This window comes from Dryobates pubescens, chromosome 14 (genome assembly GCF_014839835.1).
Source record: "Dryobates pubescens isolate bDryPub1 chromosome 14, bDryPub1.pri, whole genome shotgun sequence".
NCBI lineage: Eukaryota > Metazoa > Chordata > Aves > Piciformes > Picidae > Dryobates > Dryobates pubescens.
This window is the reverse complement of record NC_071625.1, coordinates 2,187,106-2,208,601: the sequence shown is the minus strand read 5'-3', so window position 1 is coordinate 2,208,601 and position 21,496 is coordinate 2,187,106. Positions and strand designations below refer to the sequence as shown.

The 21,496-nt window shown below is 46.5% G+C and overlaps 1 protein-coding gene across 1 annotated transcript; it reads left to right on the top strand.

Moving 5' to 3' along the window:
- The first annotated feature begins 1,549 nt into the window (after positions 1-1,549).
- ATP6V1C1 (ATPase H+ transporting V1 subunit C1) lies at positions 1,550-21,325 on the top strand. The gene is made up of 13 exons (XM_054167337.1): positions 1,550-1,650; positions 6,736-6,917; positions 8,342-8,409; positions 10,107-10,192; positions 11,011-11,105; positions 12,456-12,547; positions 13,770-13,868; positions 15,356-15,424; positions 17,030-17,122; positions 17,211-17,304; positions 17,944-18,041; positions 19,409-19,535; positions 20,693-21,325. The coding sequence occupies exons 2-13, from the start codon at positions 6,786-6,788 to the stop codon at positions 20,786-20,788; spliced, it is 1,149 nt and encodes a 382-aa protein (XP_054023312.1). The 5' UTR covers positions 1,550-1,650; positions 6,736-6,785; the 3' UTR covers positions 20,789-21,325.
- The last annotated feature ends 171 nt before the right edge of the window (positions 21,326-21,496 follow it).

Genomic DNA, 21,496 nt, shown 5'->3' with positions numbered 1-21,496 from the left:
GTTCAACAGAGGGCTACAAGAATGACTAAGGGACTGAAGCAGCTCTCTCATGAGGAAAGACTAAAAGACATGGGGGGCTGTTCAGTCTGGAGAAGAGAAGGCTGAGAAGGGACCTTATTAGTGCCTACAAATATCTGAAGGGTGCCTGTCAGAAGGATGGAGGCAGTCTCTTTCCAGTGATACCCAGTGACAGGACAAAGGGCAGTGGACATAAATTCAATCACAGAAAATTCCATCTTGAGAAGAAACTTTTTCACTGTGAGAGTGACAGCACTGAACAGGCTGCCCAGAGAGGCTGTGGAGTCTTCTTCCTGAGAGCTTTAAAAGCTGCCTGGAGGTGTTCTTGTGTGACCTGCCCTAAGTGCTCTTGCTGTGTGTGGGGGGTGGACTCAATGATCTTTGGAGCTCCCTTCCGACCTCTAGCATTCTAATAATCCATGAAATAGGTCTCTAATAAAATTGTACCAGTAGGAGCACGTCAGGAGTATTACAAATGACTGTGGGCAGTTCAGTAGTGGGAATGTGTTTCAGAAGCCAGCAGTGGTTGAGGAACAACATAAATGACTTGAAGGAAGACTGGCCTGCCACGTTAAAGGTTGTGGAACAACATTGAGACTTTGAATTTGATGGAGTTTGGAGCTGCTAGACTTGTAAGTGCTTCATGGGGAGAAGACCACAGGACTAGAGGTCTAGAGTTGCACCCAGAGACATGGACAAGCATCCTTTGCTGGGCTGGAACTATGTAAAACCAACTTTTTGGTGTCTGTGATCATATTTGTGCTTCCTCCGTGCTGCAGTTGCCCAGTAGCCACCCACAGCTACAGGATGGCACCAAGTCTTTCCTAAAAAACTGAAAAAGGAACAAATTTCTCCACCCAAATGAGTAAACCAAAGTGTCTGCTTTTTGTATGTGGTTCCTGCTGGGTTTGTGCATACAGATTGTAAGCAGTTACACACAATAAAGACATCGACTTCACTAGCAACAGAGTATTTTACAGCCTGCTGTTTTTCACTGAGCAGTTACTGTGCCAGGTAAGAAAAAGGAAGTTAGGAGACAAATAAAATTGCAATACTTTCGTTCTAGGTCAACCTTTTCCCACTCTTGATCTGCACATATATCATCTTCTTTCCTATGTCCTTCACATCAATAGCACTTCGGCAGCTCCGTGCACACCCCCCGGTGTGCATTGGAATGCCAGGGCTTTTCCCAGGACTCTGTGTTTTCCGAGAGACCACAATTAGCCCGGAGGTGGCCAGTGATGGCCAGGCCCTAAGGCTGCCGGTGCCCGCCGGTGCCCGCCGGTCTGAGCACCCGCGGCAACCGCGGGAAACTTGTCTGAACTCTACTCCATGCCAGGCGGTGCTCCAGACGAGCCGTGACTGCTTTGCGAGCAGGGGGAGAGAACCGAGCCGAGCCGAGGCGGCTCGGGTCTCGAACCCGCAGTCTCGCAGCCGCAGAGCCGCGAGCGCCCCGAGCGGCCGTGACCGTCACTGCGCCGCTGCGCCACAGACTCCTCCCCCCGCCGCGCTCCGCCGTCTCGTGACAGGCGCTGCGGCGGCGTCAGCTGACCCGGCGCTTCACGTGACCCGCCGGCGGGTGTGCGGGCGGCGCGCGGCTGCGGCTGCCGGCGGGGGATGGAGCAGTGACGGGTAAAGGCGGCGCGCGGGGGGCCCGCGACCGTGGCGCGCAGCGGGGCACGGAGGAGGGTTGGGCCGCGCCGCGGCGCGCCCCGGGCGGGCAGCTCAGCGCTCCGGCCTGCCCCGGCCGCGGGCCGCGCGCGGGGCCTGGCCTGAAGGGCATCGCCGGCCGGGCCCAGCGGAACGGCGGGGGCCCGCCCGCCGCTGCGTCTCTCAGGGGCTCTGACAGGCCTCGGCAGTGCGGCGGGGGCTGCCGGGTGTCGGGGCTGCCCTGCCGCCGCTCTGCCGGCCTCCCGCGACACTGAGGTAGCAGCTGTGGAGGGGGGGTTTGTCTTGCGGAGTGCGAAGCGACAGTGCGGTCTGCCGCCTGTCCGCGTTATGGGTGCTATCATCTAATCCCTGGGATCCCGATCAGCGGCTCTGGGGAGAAGAAAGCCAGCTCCCCCGCCCCGTGTGCCAGCCCCGGTCTGCCTTTGCACAAGGCAAGTGAACTCTCCGTTGTGAAATCTTCCGGGTGCAGCTCTGCCTTCCTCGCTGTGGCCACTTCTGTTTGTGAGGAGGAGGAGTGGAGGCCGAGCGCCCAGCGTCAGGAGTCGCTTCTGAGGGCTGAGCTGGACGAAACAGCGTCACGGGGGCTTGGCGCTGGATGCTGTGACCCTTGGAAGTCGCGTTAGTAAAGGGAGCTTTCCCGTTGGGCTCTACAGGGAAGAAACCCCCAGCTGTCCTCTGGCTTTAAAAACTGCCATGCCAGGAGCCTTAGTAGAGATTCTGTTTTGACATCGCTGTAGGGTTTTCTAGGTACAGCACTGAAACTGCTGTTCAGCAATTTTATTGATTGTAGCAGAGTATGCTGCATGAAAGGTTAGTTTGAAATTAATTTACCCTAACAGCAAGACTTAAACAGTACAAACTACAGGTAGCCATGCCAAATGCATTTTAAATATATCAAACTTACTTTGGACAGTGGCACAGAGTTCAAAACCAGCTGTTCTAGAGCTGAGCTTCAAGGGATGGAGCATTTCAGGCATTTGGTAGAGGAGTTGTGCTAGCTTGGCTAACAGAACGTCTTGACAATGTGTTTGTTAGTTAAATCTCTTCATAACAGCCCATGGGAGAGGCTGTAGAGCATGTCAAGGGAAAATCTGCCCAGTTGTTGAATCTGCAATGAGAAAAGTGCTTTCTAATGAATTTCTGGTATTAAGCCCTTAAGAATTTGGGAGTACTGAGCCAAGATAAAGATCTGTTAAAGCACTGCTGGTCCTGCAAGGTTTGTTTGTTTGTTTTATCCTTTGGTTATTTAGTATTAAAATAGTCATGTCATGTCCTGTGGAGTTGTAAGTATCAAGAGAGCAAGCTGAGTGCTGTGTGCAAAGTTGGAACTCCAGAACCTGTGCCTGGAAATCCTGAACTTTGGTTCACAGAGTCTCTGGAGAGATCCTTGTATAAACTTGGTTTCTCCTTTTCCTGATTTCCCCTCCCCCAGCTGTATCACAAACACTTTTTGCTGAAGTTGGTCAGGAAATGCTTAACAATGGCACCTCAAAAGCAGTTTCACTGCTTAATGGTTGGCTTTACCCACGTTCAGCAGAACTAGGGCAGTCGTTTCTACTCACTTGGTGTCATAGTGTGGTAGGGTTCGGACTGGAGAATGTTTAGGAGGAAAAACATTGCCTTGAAAGCCTTAACTTGATGCACATTTTTTCTCTCTTTGTCTCAACACCTCTCCTATCTTCACTTCTTGTTTCTTGTTCCCCATAGTTCTGATTTCAAACTCCTTCCTCCCTCACATCAAACAAACCAACCCAAAACATTTAAAACTCTTCTACCAAGCCTTTTTTCCCCCTTTTGCTTGTGTGAGTTTGCCAATCCATCCATTGAGTAGGTGGCTGAAATGGGGAAGCCTCTTGCTTTCCATGGCTGTTAGAAACAGAACAGGACTTCAGGAAAGCAGAAATGGTGAGGGAGAGAAAAGTCTGCTAGCTTAACAATTCATAGTATCAGTCAGGGTTGGAAGGGACCATGAGGATCATCTAGTTCCAGCCCCCCTGCCATGGGCAGGGACACCCCACACTAGATCAGGCTGGCCAGAGCCTCATCCAGCCTGGTCTTAAACACCTCTAGGGACAGGGTCCCAACCACCTCCCTGGACAACCCATTCCAGGGCTTCACCACTCTCATGGGGAAGAGCTTCCTCCTCACCTCCAGCCTGAATCTCCCCACCTCCAGCTTCATTCCATTCCCTCTAGTTCCTATCACTACCTGAAAGCCTGAGAAGTCCCTCCCCAGCCTTCTTGTAGGCCCCTTTAAGATACTGGAAGGCTCCAATTAGGTCACCTCAGAGCCTTCTTTTCTCCAGACTGAACAGCCCCAACTTCCTGAGAGCTATAACTGTTCAACCTGTGCCTCTTTGCTGTCAGCAACAGGAAAAAACCCCAACCCTGCTCATTCAGTTGAACAATCCATTTTTGCCTCGGATATGAAGGAATAACGAAGTACTGTAGTTTATTGGAGTTCAAACATGAAGAAAAGATTTGCTGCAAGCCTGGTGGCAGGTGTTGGTGACTTCAGACTGGCAAATCACGTGGAGTCTGAATACCTGAACTTACTTTAAAAGAGTGGAAAGCTTTACCTTCTGAGAAGACTTCATTCTGTCTGTTAAAGATTGTGGGGTTGGTTTTGTGTGTTTCTTTTGGTTGGTTTGTTTTCTTCTTCTTCTTCCCATGGGAGAAGTTATTTAGATTTTCAGTGGGGAGCTGATGTTCCCAATCTGTAAGGCAGGGCATAAGGCTGTGTCTTTGTAAACATGTGTTTCCTTAGATGATACCATCTCTGGAAGCTTTAAACTTACTATTTAGGGGCTGTTTATGTGTTAGTAGCAAAGGTGAGAAGACAGTGTTCTAGTTGTCTTGCTGAAGAGGATTCTGGATTTCTACAGTATGGCTCTTGTCTTTCACTTGGGTGTTTGCACACTGCTGCTGCTGCCACCACCTAAACTAGTTTATTTATCCCACAGCCTGTCCTGGTTTAGTCAACTCCAAACAAAACCAATTTAAAGGTTAAACACTTGGAGTGCCTGGGTCAGCTTTAGTGGTGTCTTCCTGCATGGCTGGGAGTTTACTGTAAACTTGGCTGTGTCTTTTATGGGTCCACAGTTCAGTGAAGTGTAGAACCACCATCATGTGGAGTGTATTAACCAATTTTGATGTGCATTAAGGAAAAGAGTGCATCAGAGTAGTTGAAATAAGAGGAAATTTTGTCTTCTTCCAAACTGTTGATAATTAGTAGACCTGTCATGGAGGCCCATTATGTGAGATAATCCCTTTGGTGCTTCCCTAAACAAAGGGCCTCAGCAACATGGTGGTGACTGATGTTGGTTTGATAGTTCATGATACTTCCTGATACCAAAACCATCAGCACCCTTCCCTCTCGCAGGCTTTCCCCCAGCAGTCAAGGGAGGAAGTAAACTTCACCTTTCCACCCATCCTTCTGAGATAGGCCCCCTTTTCTCACCCATACTATTTCCAGAAGCAAAGAACTCCTTAGCCCTTCTTCCAGCCTACTTTAGCAACATGTTAGGGGAGAAGAGAGAGTAGTGCCAGTGAGGAGAGAACAGGTCATTTCCAAGCCTTGCTGTGCAGGTGCATGGCCCCAGCACAGGAGGGTGCCCAGCGGTGGGCTGGGCCCAGCTGGACAAAGTAGTGTGGAGTGGGACAAGTGTCTGGACTTGTAAATATTCTGATTTCTCAAATAGCTGTGCCCAGCTTGCACTGGCTGTATTTAAGATGATAGCACTGCTGTGCTGTTACCTAGTAATGCAATGCCAGACATGAGGAGTGTGCAGTATCAAGAGCCTCTAGAACCGGCTATCATCATCTCTTGTTGTAAAGAAGGCCCCTTAATCGAGGGAGGAGAGCCGGTGTGCTAGTGACAAGCTGTGCTTCCCGATAGTCACTTAATGGCTGGGAAACTGTCTTCAGCTTTAGGCTTCCTGAGCAGCTGAACAAAAGAACCAGCTAAGGGGCCTTTCTTGTGCTCACCTCTGACATCAACACCCTTCATTCTTTGCTGGCCCTAGCACCTTGTAGATGAAGATGTGTTGTTTTGGGCAAAGCTTGCTGCTGTGTATTCATTCTTACAAACGCAGGGTTTGACTTTTCTCTCTCAAAAATAAGACTGCTCTGGTCTGTGCTGATTATGAAGTGTAGGTTAGTCTCTGCTCTTCCAAAGCTGCCACAGGTGACATGGCAAATACCAAAATCTGACATTTTGCTTCTGTCAAGACAGGCTTTCACGTGATTCTTCTGTCTCTTAGACAAAAGACATGTTTACAAGTCCAGTAAGGCTCAATGAGGGACTTGCTCTGTTTCTCAGTGACAGTGGAACACAGATACTCTGAACTTCCTGAGCTCCTTTGCATGTGGCTCAGCACCATTTGTATTTAGTAGCAATACTCATTTGCTTGCTACCAGTATGTGAAATATTGTTGAAGGTCTGCAATGACAGCAGAGATACCAAGATTAGAAAGTGTCCTCCTTTGTGTTGACAATTCCAGTTGCCAGGGGAACCTTCTTTGCTTGAAGAATGAAGCCTATTGAATGTAAATATTTTTTACTGCATTTCCTTCCTTCAGAACATTGCCCTGAACTGAGCATTGATTTGAACACCTATGATGTTGACAATTTTATTAGTTGTTTCCCTCTCTTATGTGTTCAGAAGAAGCTTTCTGTTTGTATGATGCTGGGAAATACACACAGCTGTGAAAATGGGATTTGGGTCCTGCCTTGCTGGATTTATTTTCAGTTAGGTCCTTTGCCTCTCATCTTTCTGTGCAACTGCAGCTGAAGGATGCTAATGCTGCCAACTCAGCCCACTTTAACTTGCAGCATGGGCTGTTTAAAGAGGCTTTCCCACTGTGCCAGTGTGGTTTGGTAGACAGGGAAAAATGAGTTTGCAATCACATGCTACTATTGGGAAAATCTTGTAGACTGGCTGCAACTGCACTTGAGTAAAATGCAATGAGATGTTTTTCTTCAGGCAAGGCTTTCAATGCAGAACTAATGGCAGATATTCTTTCTTTCCCCTCCCTGCTTCTATTAGCATCTTGCCTCTATCTTCAGAAGCAGAAAGCATCAAGATAAAGACACAAAATGACCGAGTTTTGGCTGATTTCTGCTCCTGGGGAAAAAACCTGTCAACAGACATGGGAGAAGCTACATGCAGCAACCACAAAACATAACAATCTTTCTACTAATTCCAAGTTCAATATTCCAGACTTGAAGGTAGGTAGGCCCCAGGTCATGTAAGAAGTGTGTTTGGCTTGCATCATCTTTGTTTCTTTACACTAAGACATCTTTCACCAGTTTGTGACTTGTTTATAAAAGAGCTAAACAGAATGTTTTACTGTACTGTAGTGTCCATGTTTGAATGGTACAGTCTGATATAGAAAGGTCATCCCTGGCCCCAGAAGGGGTTGTATATTACTCTGGATTATTACATTAAATCAGGGAAGAAAATATTTTCTGAAGGAGAAGGGAAGAGTGAGTGAAAACTTGTAGGCCAGCTATAGATACTCCACTGCTTCACATGGAGAAAGTCCAGGCTCATGACAGTCTGACTGCTGCAGCACTCTTGTATCTTCAAAGTTTTCCATGTTCTGGTTGTCACCCACACCAAGATACCTGATTACATAGAATCATAGAATTGTTAGGGTTGGAAGGAGCCTCAAGGATCAGCCACTTCCAACCCCCCTGCCATGGGCAGGGACACCTCACACCACAGCAGGTTGCCCAGAGCCACATCCAGCCTGGCTGCAAACACCTCCAGGCATGAGGCTTCCAGCACCTCCCTGGGCAACCTGTGCCAGTCTCTCACCACCCTCCTGGGGAAGAGCTTCTTCCTACCATCCAATCTGAATCTACCCATTTCTAGTTTTGCTCCACAGAAGCTCTGGATTTGATCTGAAGTAGTAAACCAAACATTGAAGCAAATTACTTTTGGGGAAGGCAGCCAATTCATCATGTGAAAGTTGTTTTCACATATGTTCACAGAATGTTAGGGGTTGGAAGGGACTTCCAGAGATCATCCAGCCTAGCCCCTCTCCCAGAGCAGGATCACCCAGGGCAGGTCACACAGGGATGCATCCAGGTGGGTTTTGAATGTCTCCAGAGAGGGAGACTCTACAATCCCCCTGGTCAGCCTGTTCCAGTGCTCTGTCACCTTCACAGTGAGAAAAGTTTTCCTCCTGTTTCCATGGCACTTCCTATGCCTCAGCTTCCACCACTGCCCCTTGTGCTGGCATTGGGCATCCCCCAGCAGAGCCTGGCTCCAGCCTCTGGGCACTCACCTTGCACATATTTATAAACACAAATGAGGTCACTCCTCAGGCTCCTCATCTCCAAGCTAAAGCCATTTTGGATGGCTGGAGTGCAGGGCTGAAACTGGAGTGAATTAGATCCAATGCAGATGCTTTGGGGGCATCTTGAGCAACAGAAACACTCCATCTTGGTTTTTTTAGATCAGCTGATGAAAAACTTCAAGTGCAGTATTTTATGTAGCTCTGCAAAGTTAACCTTTTCAGGAGATTCAGCTTTTATTGCTATTTGCTGATTGGGTATTTAGGTGCTCTTTGTTTGCAATTTAGCTTACATTGCTATCTGTCCATGTTTGTATCCAATTGCTAATGCATTGTTGTCTTTCCTTCCAGGTTGGCACACTGGATGTTTTGGTTGGTCTGTCAGATGAGCTGGCCAAACTGGATGCCTTTGTGGAGGGGTAATGGTTTATTTGTACCTGGCATGCAGAACATTAGAATCAGAGACTAGAACCATAGAATCAACAAGGTTGGAAAAGGCCTCAAAGATCATCAAGTCCAACCTGTCACCCAACACCTCGTGACTACTAGACCATGGCACCAAGTGCCACATCCAATCCCCTCTTGAACACCTCCAGGGGTGGTGACTCCACCACCTCCCTGGGCAGCACATCCCAAAGGCTAACAACTCTCTCTGTGAAGAACTTCCTCCTCACCTCCAGCCTAAACTTCCCCTGGTGCAGCTTGCGACTGTGTCCTCTTGTTCTGGTGCTGGGTGCCTGGGGGACCATTAGAGTAGTGATGTGATGGTGTGCTGAGTTCTAATCCTGCACAGATCATTTCTGGCTTCTCCTTGTTTCATAGTGGTCCTGTGCAGACAGTCAGCAAGCTAAGGTTTCAGGAAGTTAAGCTGCTCTTGAGAACAATATCTTTTAAAATGACTTTGGAGGCAGTGTGGCAGTTTCCTGTCACCAGAGCTCGTGGAACCATCTTCTGTTTCCAGAAGGGAAGTGTTAAGGAGTATTTTTCTAACTAGGAGAGGAAGCTATTTGGCATGGCACATGTGAGTGGTATTAAATGTAGATTTTCTGGTGAGGAAGGCAGGTCTGGAGTGTCAGCTGACATCAGGGTTTTGGCCTGAGGTTTCTCCATAGCTCCTCAGTTATCTTTGGTGTTTTGTTGTCATGGTTGCCTTGTGTTTAGTGTGGATTGCTCAGAACCATTAAGGTTGGAAAAGATCTGTAAGTCCAACCTTCTACCCAACACCCCCATGACCACAAGACCATGTGCCAAAGTGCCATATCTCCTGATTTATTCTTTTTTAATACCTCCAAGGATGGGGAATTCACCACTCCCTGGGCAGCCTATGCCACACCACTCTTCCAGGAAGGAAGTTCTGCCTAATTCCCAACCTAAACTTCCCCTGGGGCAGCTTGAAGACATTAACCTCTTGTCCTGCCATTAGTTACTTGGGAGAAGAGCCCAGCACTGGCCTCACTACAGCCTCCTTTACAGCAATAAGGTCTCCTCTCAGCCTCCTTTTCTTCAGGCTAAACAATCCCAGCTCCCTTAGCCACTCCTCATGTGACCTGCTCTCCAAACCTCTCACCAGCCTCGTTGCCCTTCTCTGTACCAGCTCCAGCACCTCAATCAGTATCTGTCTTACACTGCAGTGCCCAAACCTGGACACAGTGCCTGAGGTGTGGTCTCATCAGTGCTGAGCACAGGGCAATCAGTTCCTTACTCCTGCTGGCCATGCCATGTCTGATACAGGCCAGGATGCTTGATGATTTCTACCTCACTACCTATTTTCAGGAAGGGGATAGGATTTTTCCAAGTACCACAGATTTAAAAGCCAGATTGGAATACAGTGAGATCATCACCTAAAGCCAGCCCCTGTTGTCTGAAGGTGAGGGAATAGCCTGAGCTTGTTGGTAACTGATGAGTATCAACAGTAGAGAAGGGTCTAAGTAAAGCTGTGGCATGTATTCAGTTGATCTTGAGATGCTGCTGCCAGTTTGTGCTCTTGTAAAGCTTTTATGCAAAGCAATCAGCAGTTCCTTTTTTGATCCACTCTTGGGCAATGTCAGGGCAGTTCTATAAATGGTATTTCTCCAAATGGCAGGGGTTTTTCATGTCTTTATCTTTTCTTTTTCAGTGTTGTAAAGAAAGTGGCCCAGTACATGGCTGATGTCCTAGAGGACAGTAAAGATAAAGTTCAGGAGAATCTTCTGGCTAATGGAGGTAAATTACTAACCATGATGTGTGCATCCTATAGGAGCAGGGGAGAAGGCAGTGATCCTGAAACATACTGAGCACTGCTTCTCTGTATGACATTCTGAAGCCCAGTTCAGACCTGGAAGTACTTTTTCCCCAGAGTCTGAAACAGATTATAGGAGCCAGGAAGACAAGAAATGAGATCTACATGCTAGGTACTCACAGAAGCCTTTGATCCTTTAGGGCTGTAGTGTGTCATTACTGATCTCTGGTGGAACATAAGAATCACTGTATTAGTCTGCCATCTGGGCAGGTAGGCTCTGCTGGAATACTCAGTTGTTCCCACCTTGTGACAGACTGTTTTGATGAAAGCAGTTGTCTCAAGGAAATGTTGGCCCATTTTATTGTAGTAAAGAGTTGCCTTGGTCTTTAAATGATTGTTTTGGGTTCAAAGCCATTTCCTGTAAGTCACCACATCCTGTAGTGGTGCAGGAGAGGCTGATGTGATTGGATTCACATGCAGGTGCAGTGATCCTAACCAGCACAGTTGTTCTCCCACCTATTTTTCACACAAAGCAAAAAATAGTTGGTCTTGCCTGTACTTCTCCAGCCATCACTGACTTAGTGATAAACACCAGTTAGAATCTGCAGAGGTAGAGAAACCAACATCCAAAGGTGGAGGCCATGGATAACTTCTAAAATCAACAATCAGGTTGGAATTCCTTAAGCAGCAGGGTTCACCCCTGTGAAAGTCCCCAGCCTCTCACAGTACTCCTCTGCTACAGCACCCCTACAATCCATCAGTCTCCTTACTGTCTGTCTGACAAAGTTCTTTACCATTTTAGTTGACTTGGTCACCTATATAACGAGGTTCCAGTGGGATATGGCCAAATACCCAATCAAGCAGTCCTTGAAGAATATTTCAGAGATTATTGCAAAGGTAAGGTGATTTGGTTTATAAACCTTCCCTCACTGAGATACTTATGCACAAAACTTGGTCACCAAGCCCATTTGTCTTGGTTTTGATGACCCCATGGCACTTGGATAACAATAGGAGTGAACCTTTGTATTCTTCTAGGTGCTGCCAAGTTGCCTGGCAGGGGATTAATCTTTGGTAATAAAGCTGATTAATCCTGGAAGGTGGATTTGAGGAATGTGGCTTCTTTGAGCAGCAATGGCAAGCCAAATGTGAGGGTCTGAGTCTAAACAATAGAACAGTTGGAACTTTGATGTGAAGGCTGCCAGGGATGTTAAACACACAGTGTGTCCTGTGCCTGGTTCCACAGACACATTTGTTGCCTGAAATAAACAGTGTTTCAGCCCTGAATCCAATTTATCTGTCTACCCTGGAGGTGACCCTCTGCAACTTCAGACATTCCAAAACCCCTCTGAGTTTTAACTGAATTAAGAAAGTCTCTTCTAACCCAGCATTTTCTTTGTAGTTCTAAGCCACTCCCATTGCAAACCAGCAGCATGAAAGAGCAGTTTGTGAAGGGAGGTGGTGATAGCATCCACTGTGTTTGCCTTTGCAGGCATGGGAAGTAGCTCTGCTTGCGAGGGGGGAAGGCCTAAATTAATTGTGACCATGTTTAGAACTCTGAATGTTGCTATTTGATATCAGGCAAATGATGCATTTAGTTGATACTCTGACCTTGAGTGACCAAGGCTGTTCCCCTCAAGGAATGGTGCAAATCTAGTAGGCAAATGCGGTGCCAGAGAGTCTCCTTTTAAGTCACAGATGATGCAAAGCATTAAATGCTTTGGCGTTGTTAGTTCTTGATTTGCTGCCCGTGAAGCTGTGTCATCATGCTTGTCATTGAAATTCTAATGAGGGGGAAGATAGAATGAGAGGGGAGGTAACAGCTGGAGAAGTGATGGCCAGTGTTCACAGGTGTGCTTGCAGCACAGCAGGAAGGTGAACTTAAGTGATTCGAGGGAAACTTCAAATGACTGAAGGTGAACCTTGTAATTCTCTCTCCTGTCAGCTGAGAGGGAGGCTGGCAGTGTCAAGGTGGATGGGCTAAAGATCAGCTGGGTGCAGTCACATGTCCAGTTGATGCCAGAAGGGGATGTGTAGCTTTTATTGGCTGATTTTTTCCCTTTAAGGAAGTCTGACTTAGATTTTTTCCTCCATGTTGAATGGGTTTTGCCAGGCATTGGAGCAATTAACCTTTGAACCGGTGTCTCTTCCCTTCATTTCTCATTGGTAGGCCTCAGCTTTGAAATGAAGAAATCATTTAAAACCCATTCTGGGTCTTCAGGTGCTGTTCCTTTTCTTTTTATCTTGAAGGGAGTAAACCAGATTGACAATGACCTGAAAGCAAGAGCCTCAGCATACAACAACCTGAAAGGGAACCTTCAGAACTTGGAGAGAAAGAACGCGTGAGTCACGCTGGGGCTTGCCAGCGGAGCCTGGAAGGTCACCCAGCTAGCAAACTGTAGCATGGGAAGGGGCACATGTGGTTTTTTCAGCTGTTTATCAGTGCCACAGAAGAACATCTCTTAGCAGCTGATTTGCTGGTAACAGCTCACTTGATTGATAAGCAGTTGTGAACTGCACAAAGGCTTTTGGGAGAAGCTTGATGTTAAAGTGCTGGGTAAGGCTGCTCCTTAGGTGTCTGTCTAAACAAGGAAGTCTCCCTTCAGTTTATGCTTGAAGTACATCAATGTTATTGAGTTACTTCCATCAAATGTAACCAGCAGAGACAGCTGATAATAAATTAAACAGGGGATGCATGCTCTCTTGTCATGTACCTGTGATGTTCATCTGAAATGCTGTTGAGGTACAGTAGTCCTTCTGTACAAATACACTTGACTAAACCAACCCAACTCTGGCATTACACTTAATGCTAGAAGCCCTGCTGGCTGATTCAGAACCATGGCTATTTGCTGCCTCACATTTTGATTGAGGCTCTATGTGTAGGTCTGTGCTAGGCTAGGTGTAACTCTGAGGCTCCACAATTCATGGGTTTAGAATCACAGAATTGTTAGGGTTGGAAGGAACCTCAAGGATCAGCCAGTTCCAACCCCCCTGCCATGGGCAGGGACACCTCACACTACTGCAGGTTGCTCACAGCCACATCCAGCCTGGCCTTTAAAACCTCCAGGGATGAGGCTTCCACCACCTCCCTGGGCAACCTGTGCCAGGCTCTCACCACCCTCATGGGGAAGAACTTCTTCCTAACATCCAATCTGAATCTCCCTATTTCTATTTCTGTTCCATTCCCCCTAGTCCTGTCACTCCCTGACACCCTATAAAGTCCCTCCCCAGCTCTCTTGTTGGCCCCCTTAAGATACTGGAAGGCCACAACAAGGTCTCCTTTAATAGCTGTTGTGTTTTTAAATCACCTCTCCAAAGGCTTCTGAGGTGTCTGATGTATTTAGGCTAGGGAAATGCTGCACAGCAGTGGAGCTGCTGATAAAAGCTTGTGATGACTTCAGACTGCAAGATACAAAATGCAGAGGAGGACATTTTTTGTGCCCTGCTAATAGTGGATGCTCAGCAAATGCATTTTTGAAAATGATCTCTTATCAGCTGTGTGTGATGTAAATTACTTCAGTTCCTACCCATGCATTTACTCTGGCTGTCTCTGTCTGCCTGCAGGGGAAGCTTGCTAACCAGAAGCCTTGCTGACATTGTGAAGAAAGAGGACTTTGTACTTGATTCAGAGTATTTGGTCACGTTATTAGTGATTGTACCCAAGTAAGTTTATTGTTTGCCCTAATAGCAGAATGAAAGAAGGAAGCTAACTCAAGTAACAGATCCCACAGCCTTATCAGACTGTAAGGAAGGACATCTGAATTCTCTGGATGAGCTAAACTAAACTTGTGGATGCTTAGGAGAGGCAAATGAGCCTGCCTGCCTGAATTCCTTTGTTCACAAGAACTCAAGGAATGCTGAGTGCTCAGGAATGCCTTTAAGAAACTAGAGATTAGACCTGTGTCTCTTATCTAATACTAGCCATGAGTGGTCATGTTGCAGAAGGTATCCTTATGAAAATAAGAAGTACTGAGTGAAACCATGAGATGTTTTAATTAGAAGGCTTAATGATTGAGTTACCCTGGTTAGGACTGTGCTGGCTTTTCACCACTTCATGAGAGAAGTACTTTGTTTCAGATTGCCAGAATCATAGAGTCAACAAGGCTGGAAAAGACCTCAGAGATCAAGTCCAACCTATTATCTAATACCTAGCACCTCATGACAACTAAACCATGGCTCCAAGTGCCACATTCAATCCTTTTTTGAACACTTCCAGTGATGGGGACTCCACCACCTCCCTGGGCAGCACATTCCAGTGGCAAATCTCTCTCTCTGTGAAGAACTTTCTCCTCACCTCCAGCCTAAACTTCCCCTGGCACAGCTTGAGACTGTGTCTTCTTGTTCTGGTGCTGGTTGCTTGGGAGAAGAGACCAACCCCCACCTGGCTACAACCTCCCTTCAGGGAGCTGTAGAGGGCAATAAGGTCTCCCCTGAGCCTTCTCTTCTTCAGGCTAAACAACCCCAACTCCCTCAGCCTCTCCTCATAGGGCTATGCTCCAGACCCCTCCCCAGCCTCATTGCCCTTCTCTGGACACATTCCAGCATCTCTGTGTCCTTCTTAAATTGAGTGGCCCAGAACTGGACACAGGACTCAAGGTGTGGCCTAACCAGAATGCTGCTCTTATACTGATCTAAGTATCTACCAATGGATCCCTGCTCCTGTTGTGTTGAAGGTTTGCTGGGAGGAACCTCCTTACCCACCAACTACAGGAAGACAGGGCTGCCAGACTTCCAGTGCAGAGCTCTGGGGAACCCATTTGTAATTGTCTAAAGGTATTCCATGACTGGGAATCAACAGAGTGGAGTTGCACAAGGAGTTTCTGCTAAACCTTGACAGAGAAGTCTGCTTGAGAGCTGTGCTTAGTGATGACTAATTCCACAGGTCTTGGATTTAAAAACATTCCACTTGTAAACTTAAAGGCAGGCTGAAGATAAAATGTTCCTTTTGCTGTTGCTAGAGTTTGCTTAGCAGTCATCTTAAAACCAGCATGAGGAGGGCTGCCCCTGGTGCCTTTGTATTCCTGACAGCCTCCACCTGTGTTGAAAGTTGTGATGAGTAGAAGCTGTTCTGTTGGAAAAGCCTGAACCATTAATCTTAAGATTTCTTACTACAGTACTGGAAGTCTAACCATAAGCTGTGTGTTCTCCAGGTCAAATTATAATGACTGGGTTAAGCAATATGAAACACTAGCAGAGATGGTTGTCCCACGTTCCAGCAAGTAAGTTGTTTGATGCTAAATCTCCTATTTGCTTCTCTTCTGTTCCAGAAGTGTTCTTTGGCTGTCCCAACTTGGAATTTTAAAGCTTGGCCCAAACCCTTGTCAAAATGCCCAGCTTGCTTGAGCCTGATCAGTTGTATTTGAGGAAGAGTTCCAAGGATCTCCAACTGCAGGCTCAACAATGTTATCAAACTAACTTCTGTGGCCAAGGAACTGAGAAGTTAATCTACTTCAGGCACATTCACCTGAAAGCTTGTGTGTGGTAGAGTTCAGCAGCAACTGCTAGCTGCTAGCCTGTAAGCTTTATGTCTGTGTTCAGAGGACTTGAAACAAGTTACTTAAGCTGTTTGAAAGCCACTGAAGACTGAGGACTTGGAAGTGTAGATGATTTTTCTTGTGTGCAAAGAATCATAGAATTGTTAGGGTTGGAAGGGACCTCAAGGATCATCCACTTCCAACCCCCCTGCCATGGGCAGGGACACCTCACACTACAGCAGGTTGCCCAGAGCCTCATCCAGCCTGGCTGCAAAATCCTCCAGGGGTGAGGCTCCCAGCACCTCCCTGGGCAACCTGTGCCAGTCTCTCACCACCCTCCTGGGGAAGAACTTCTTCCTAACATCCAGTCTGAATCTATTCACTTCCAGTTTTGCTCCATTCCCCCTGCTCCTCTCACTACCTGGCATCCTAAAAAGTCCCTCACCAAAAAAGGTAACTTGTTTCTCTTGGGCTAACAGAGGTCATCAGTTCCAAGCTGGTGGGCAAGACTGAGGCCAGGATTTGATGCTGCTGTTAAGCCACTTTGAGCAGTGTGGTAGCCACACTGCAAACCAAGTCAGTGTGTAGCACGAAGCAGAGTCTCAACTGGCAGAGTGCAGCTGTGATCAGCCAGATCTGGTGTTGGCAGCTCTGTGCCAGTTAGAAATGCTGAACTTGCTCTGGCTATTTTCACATTTGAATTGGATCAACCTAAGCCTAGTGGGAGATCTGCTGATGATTTGTTTAATTACTGGTCTGGGGATAGCTAAGGCGGGGGTGACTTGTTAACCCATTGGGTAATGTTTGTGTTGAAGACAGCACGACACTGAGGAGCAGGCTAAATCTCTTCAAGCTTTTTTCCTAAGCTGAAGTCTCAAAATGCAGCAGCATTGTCTTTGAACTGTAGAGCAGCAATCCTGGGGGTCACCTTTGCAGCCCAAGAAACACTTTTTTTTCTTGCCCATCTTTGTCTTTTTACTTTGTATCCTTTTCTGGTTTAAACCCATTTCCTTTTTCTTTCAAAGCTGCATTTCTAAGGGTTCTGCAGTCCACAGCCCTCAGCATGGAGCCAGCCTCAGCTCCTTTTTCTGTGAAAGAATTTCAGCTTGAGCAAATAGCCAGACATGTATGAAGAAGCTGAGTGCTGAGGTCTCTGACTTTGAAATGCAAGCTGTCACCCTTGATGAAGGGAGCAGTATGAGCAGGTGCAGAAGCTCCAGTTCTTTTCTGTATAAGGTGTTTAGCTTGGAATCTAATCTGAGGTGATCCAGTACAGTGTAAGCTACTGCAGAGCAGATCTGTGGGGACTTGACCCTTGGGGGTTCTGACAGCTGTTCTCCTCCTGTGCAGCGTGCTCTTTGAGGACCAAGACAGTTACCTCTGTAACGTCACCTTGTTCAGGAAGGCAGTGGATGACTTCAAGCACAAAGCCAGAGAATACAAGTGAGTTTCACTCTGTGTGTGCTCTGGCCCTCCTGCTTTGCAGGATTTCTAGCTAGCCACTTCTGATTTTCTCCACTTCCCAACGCAGATTTATGGTCCGTGACTTCCAGTACAATGAAGAAGAGATGAAGGCAGACAAAGAAGAAATGAACAGGCTGTCAACTGACAAGAAGAAACAGTTTGTGAGTCTGGATAAACCAATCATCATAGAATCAGGAGACATCTCAAGAGCTGTTATTGCTACATAACCATTGCATGAACTTCTTGTGATTCTGAGAAAGCAGTGCAAGGGTGATGTAGTGTAGTCCCCTTGCCACCCAGCCAAGCTGCTCAGGGGAAATGGAGCTTCCTGTGCACAAATGCTCCTCACCACACTGAGCCAAGTTTGGAAATGGACAAGTATTTGGATGGAGAAATGAGATGTTACTAAAATGGCCTTTAAGCTACTTAGCCCACAGCAGTGAAATGGGGTACTGAATCATAGAGTTGGCAGGGTTGGGAGGGACCTCAAGGATCAGCCACTTCCAACCCCCCTGCTGTGGGACACCTCACACTGGAGCAGGTTGTCCAGAGCCACATCCAGCCTGGCCTTAACCTCCAGGGATGAGGCTTCCACCACCTCCCTGGGCAACCTTGTTCAATGTCTCTTCACTTGCTATTGAAACAACCTCGAGCCGTTATGTCCATAGTGAACTCTGCCTTGCAGCTGTCTGTATTCCCATGGGATGCATACTGAATGTCTATTCAAACATGCTTAATAGGCTGAATCTTTTTCTTGTGAAGTTTACACTGACTTTTTGGTTTCCTCTCCTCTTTCACAGGGGCCTCTGGTTCGGTGGCTGAAGGTTAATTTCAGTGAAGCTTTCATTGCATGGATTCACGTGAAGGCACTAAGAGTTTTTGTTGAATCTGTTTTAAGGTAATGAGGCAGACCTGAGCAGTGATGTTGTAGAGACTTTGTAAGCATTTACAGGGGAGCTGTAAGCTGGATGTTAGGAAGAAGTTCTTCACAGAGAGAGAGATTGCCCATTGGAATGGGCTGCCCAGGGAGGTGGTGGAGTCACCATCACTGGAGGTGTTCACGAGGGGATTGGACGTGGCCCTTGGTGCCATGGTTTAGTTGATCAGATGCTGTTGGGTGGTAGGTTGGACTTGATGATCTCAAAGGTCTTTTCCAGTCTGGTTAATTCTATTCTATCTAGCTTGGCTTTAGCAGACTGAGGTGTGTGAATGCCACCCTTCCAGGAAGGAGGAAACTAGTAGTAGGACAGTAAGAATAGCTGATGGCAATAGCTCTTGTTGCCAGCTGTGGAATATTTGAGGGAGGTAGTTGTGTATCCTGCCCCTTGGGCAGTCTGTCCAGCAGTACTTTAGGAATTGCAGCAAGGCATTTCTGCTGATTTTTAACCTGCTTTCTGAGCTCCTTGTCACAAGAGCTTATGTATCTTGTGGTGAAGTGGGGAAATGTGAATGGTTCAGAACAGAAAGGCTGTGTGTAATGTATGTTAACATCTTGAACTGGCTGCTCTTCAAAACCTGCCTTTCTTAGCATTCTGCAGTCTCAACTTTTCAATAGTATTCAATATTCTAACTATAAAAAAACCACAGATATTTTTCATGCCTATCCAGAAAGACAGGCACTAAATTAACTTAAGACCAGCTCTTCCTGCACTGGAGAGGACCTGGATTTGGGTTTGTGTTTTGGCTTTGGGTTTTTTTGGAGTTGAAAGGACTTGTGCTGTAGTCAGAAAGCAGAAAGGGTCTTTCAGTCTTCTTGATATTAACCTAAAAGGATCAGCCAGAGGAGGAAAAGTGAAAAATCCACACTGACTGGCCTCCTAGGCTGGTTTGTAGGTTTATTTTGAATATAAATTGGGGAAGGAAGGAAGCTGAACTTGATTTGAATCTTGGCAAATGCTTCCACACACCTAGAAAGGAGGATTGAGGGAGGCTGGGTTCTGCACTTCATGGCAGAAGCAAAGTCTCACAAGTAAACTGATTGGAGTATTCAAAACTTAGTCCCAGACTTGAGGCACCTTTTGAGCATTGTGCTTAGCAGTCAAGGGGTTTACATGACTTTGAAAAGCATTTAGACTTCTGCTTTGTTGTTTTCAACTCAGAACAAAGAAGTTCTGATTCACTGGTGAATTACAGAAGGAGTCTTGCAGGAAGGAAAATGAGCAGAATTTCCTCTTCAGCAACAGGATTCTTCCTCCAAGGAAAACTCTGCTCTGAAAGGTGAGGCTGAGTGCAGGATTTTCATAGCTCTCTGCTTGACTTCCTCAGGTATGGTTTGCCAGTTAACTTCCAGGCAATGCTGCTTCAGCCCAACAAGAAAACAATGAAGAAACTGAGGGAGGTTTTGTATGACTTGTACAAGCACCTTGACAGCAGTGCAGCAGCCATCATTGATGTAAGTCACTCTGTAACTGCTACTCCCCTTCAGTAGTAGGTTTAGTCTGTTTAAACAAGAGAGAGAAATTCTCTTGGCTTTATTAAAAGATAATAGAAACCTCAGCAGCATCTTTACCATTCTCCCTCAGCACAGACAATTGTCTCCATGTAACAGCCTCATGTAATTTCTTCTTACTGAAGTCTTTCCTACCCCTGATGGGAAGACAAGTTATAGACTGCATTTCTCACACTGTGAGAGAAGTCCAAGTCACTGTGGAGCTGAAACTAGGTGTGAGGAACTTCAACCATTTTAATGGTTTTTGAGCCCAGAGGGAACACACAAACTCTCCACAGTGGCCTTAATAGTGAAACAACTATTTCCTGGGGGGGTTCCATTGCTGTCTTTAATGTAGTTGTCCTTTACTGAAGGAGGCTGAATTGATGTCAGGATGGAGTCATCCTTTCCCCCTGCAGAGGTCTCATTTTCCTCTTCTCAGACTGGTTTGCTGGGAGGCTTAATTTGCTCATATCTTTTGCCCAAATGAAAGATGAACTAAAAAAGGACCACCCAATCAGCTCAGCTGAATTGGAAAAGCTTACAAATCATGGTGGGGGTTATTTGATGTCACATTTAATAATGGGATGGGGTTTTTTCCCCTCAGAGGATTTCTTAAGTCTTGTTGGGGAAAAGGGGATGTGAGACCCTGGAGGTGTTTAAGCTCAGGCTGGATGAGGCTGTGGCCAGCCTGATGCAGTGTGGGGTGTCCCTGCCCATGGCAGGGGGGTTGGAACTGGGTGATCCTTGTGGTCCCTTCCAACCCTGACTGATGCTGTGATACTAAGATGCTGCACTTCCTGTGACATCCTGGGTCAGTCAGCAGAAACTCAGAAGCAGTAAAACATAACTGCAGTACTTCTGGCAGTCTGTTTAGCATCAGATGTGAGTTATTGGCAGGCAACTGCTTAGATTTTGACCAGAAAAACACCCCCACCATGATTTCATTTTGAACAATCCTTTCTTCACTTGTCAAAGATGAGACACTGTGAGTGAAAGAATCACTTGAAGGTGGAAACGGAAGCTTGAAGTCTTGCCTGGCCCTGTTTGCTCTAAAACATGAGAACCTGCTTCTGAACAGGAGTCTGAGAGTGTAACTGGTTTCAAACCTTTATTTGCAGGCAACTATGGATATTCCTGGCTTAAACCTCAGTCAGCAGGAGTACTACCCATATGTGTACTACAAGATTGATTGCAATTTGCTGGAATTCAAGTGAAACCCAATTCCCTGAGGTGACAATCTTCCCAGTGTTGGTGTAAACAACCAGAAGTGAGGCTGAAGTACAGGAATACTTTAACACCCTACTAATCATATGCTTGCTTCTTATGCTAGGTGAATTTCACACACTGTGGTCCATCTCGAGGTTTTTTTTTCAGGAAGAGTGTAGGTAATCTGCTTTTAACCAATTCTGTCTGTAAATGTATATTGAGAGAACAGAAGTATTTATAAAGAGAGTGATTTATTTAAGGGAAAGAAACAAAAAACCCCAAGCTCATTCCTCTTTCATCTGGTGGTCTGTGTTAATTCCATGTCCCATTGTTTATAAACCAAACCTTGTTTACAGAAGCCTAGTGTAAATGTCCATGGCCATTTTGTTCATTTGGGTTGGTAGCTGCAGTTGTGTTACTGTTGTTGAACTGTGCTGTAAAGTATGTACAATTGGTATGAAATTGTGTGTTCTGAGTGGTTTAAAATGACAGCTGAAGCCCTGTGCACACAGGAGAGGAAAACAACAATAAAACATACCTGTGCAAATGTGTCACTTTCTTGTACCACGTGCACATGGAGATGCCTGTGGCTGGACTGCAGCACAGTCTTGGACAGATGCTGCATCCTGCATGCAGGGCTGCAGGAATGCAGGTATCTCAGCACCAATACTTGTAAGAGCTGCAGGTGTTTCTTTTGCTTCGTGTAGAAAAGCTCC

Excerpts from the sequence above, each read along its gene's own strand:
- ATP6V1C1 (XM_054167337.1), top strand. The coding sequence starts at position 6,786 with ATGACCGAGTTTTGGCTGATTTCTGCTCCTGGGGAAAAAACCTGTCAA. Across the intron at positions 6,918-8,341 it reads TCAATATTCCAGACTTGAAG|GTTGGCACACTGGATGTTTT; the intron begins GTAGGTAGGCCC and ends CTTTCCTTCCAG. Across the intron at positions 17,123-17,210 it reads CACAAAGCCAGAGAATACAA|ATTTATGGTCCGTGACTTCC; the intron begins GTGAGTTTCACT and ends TTCCCAACGCAG.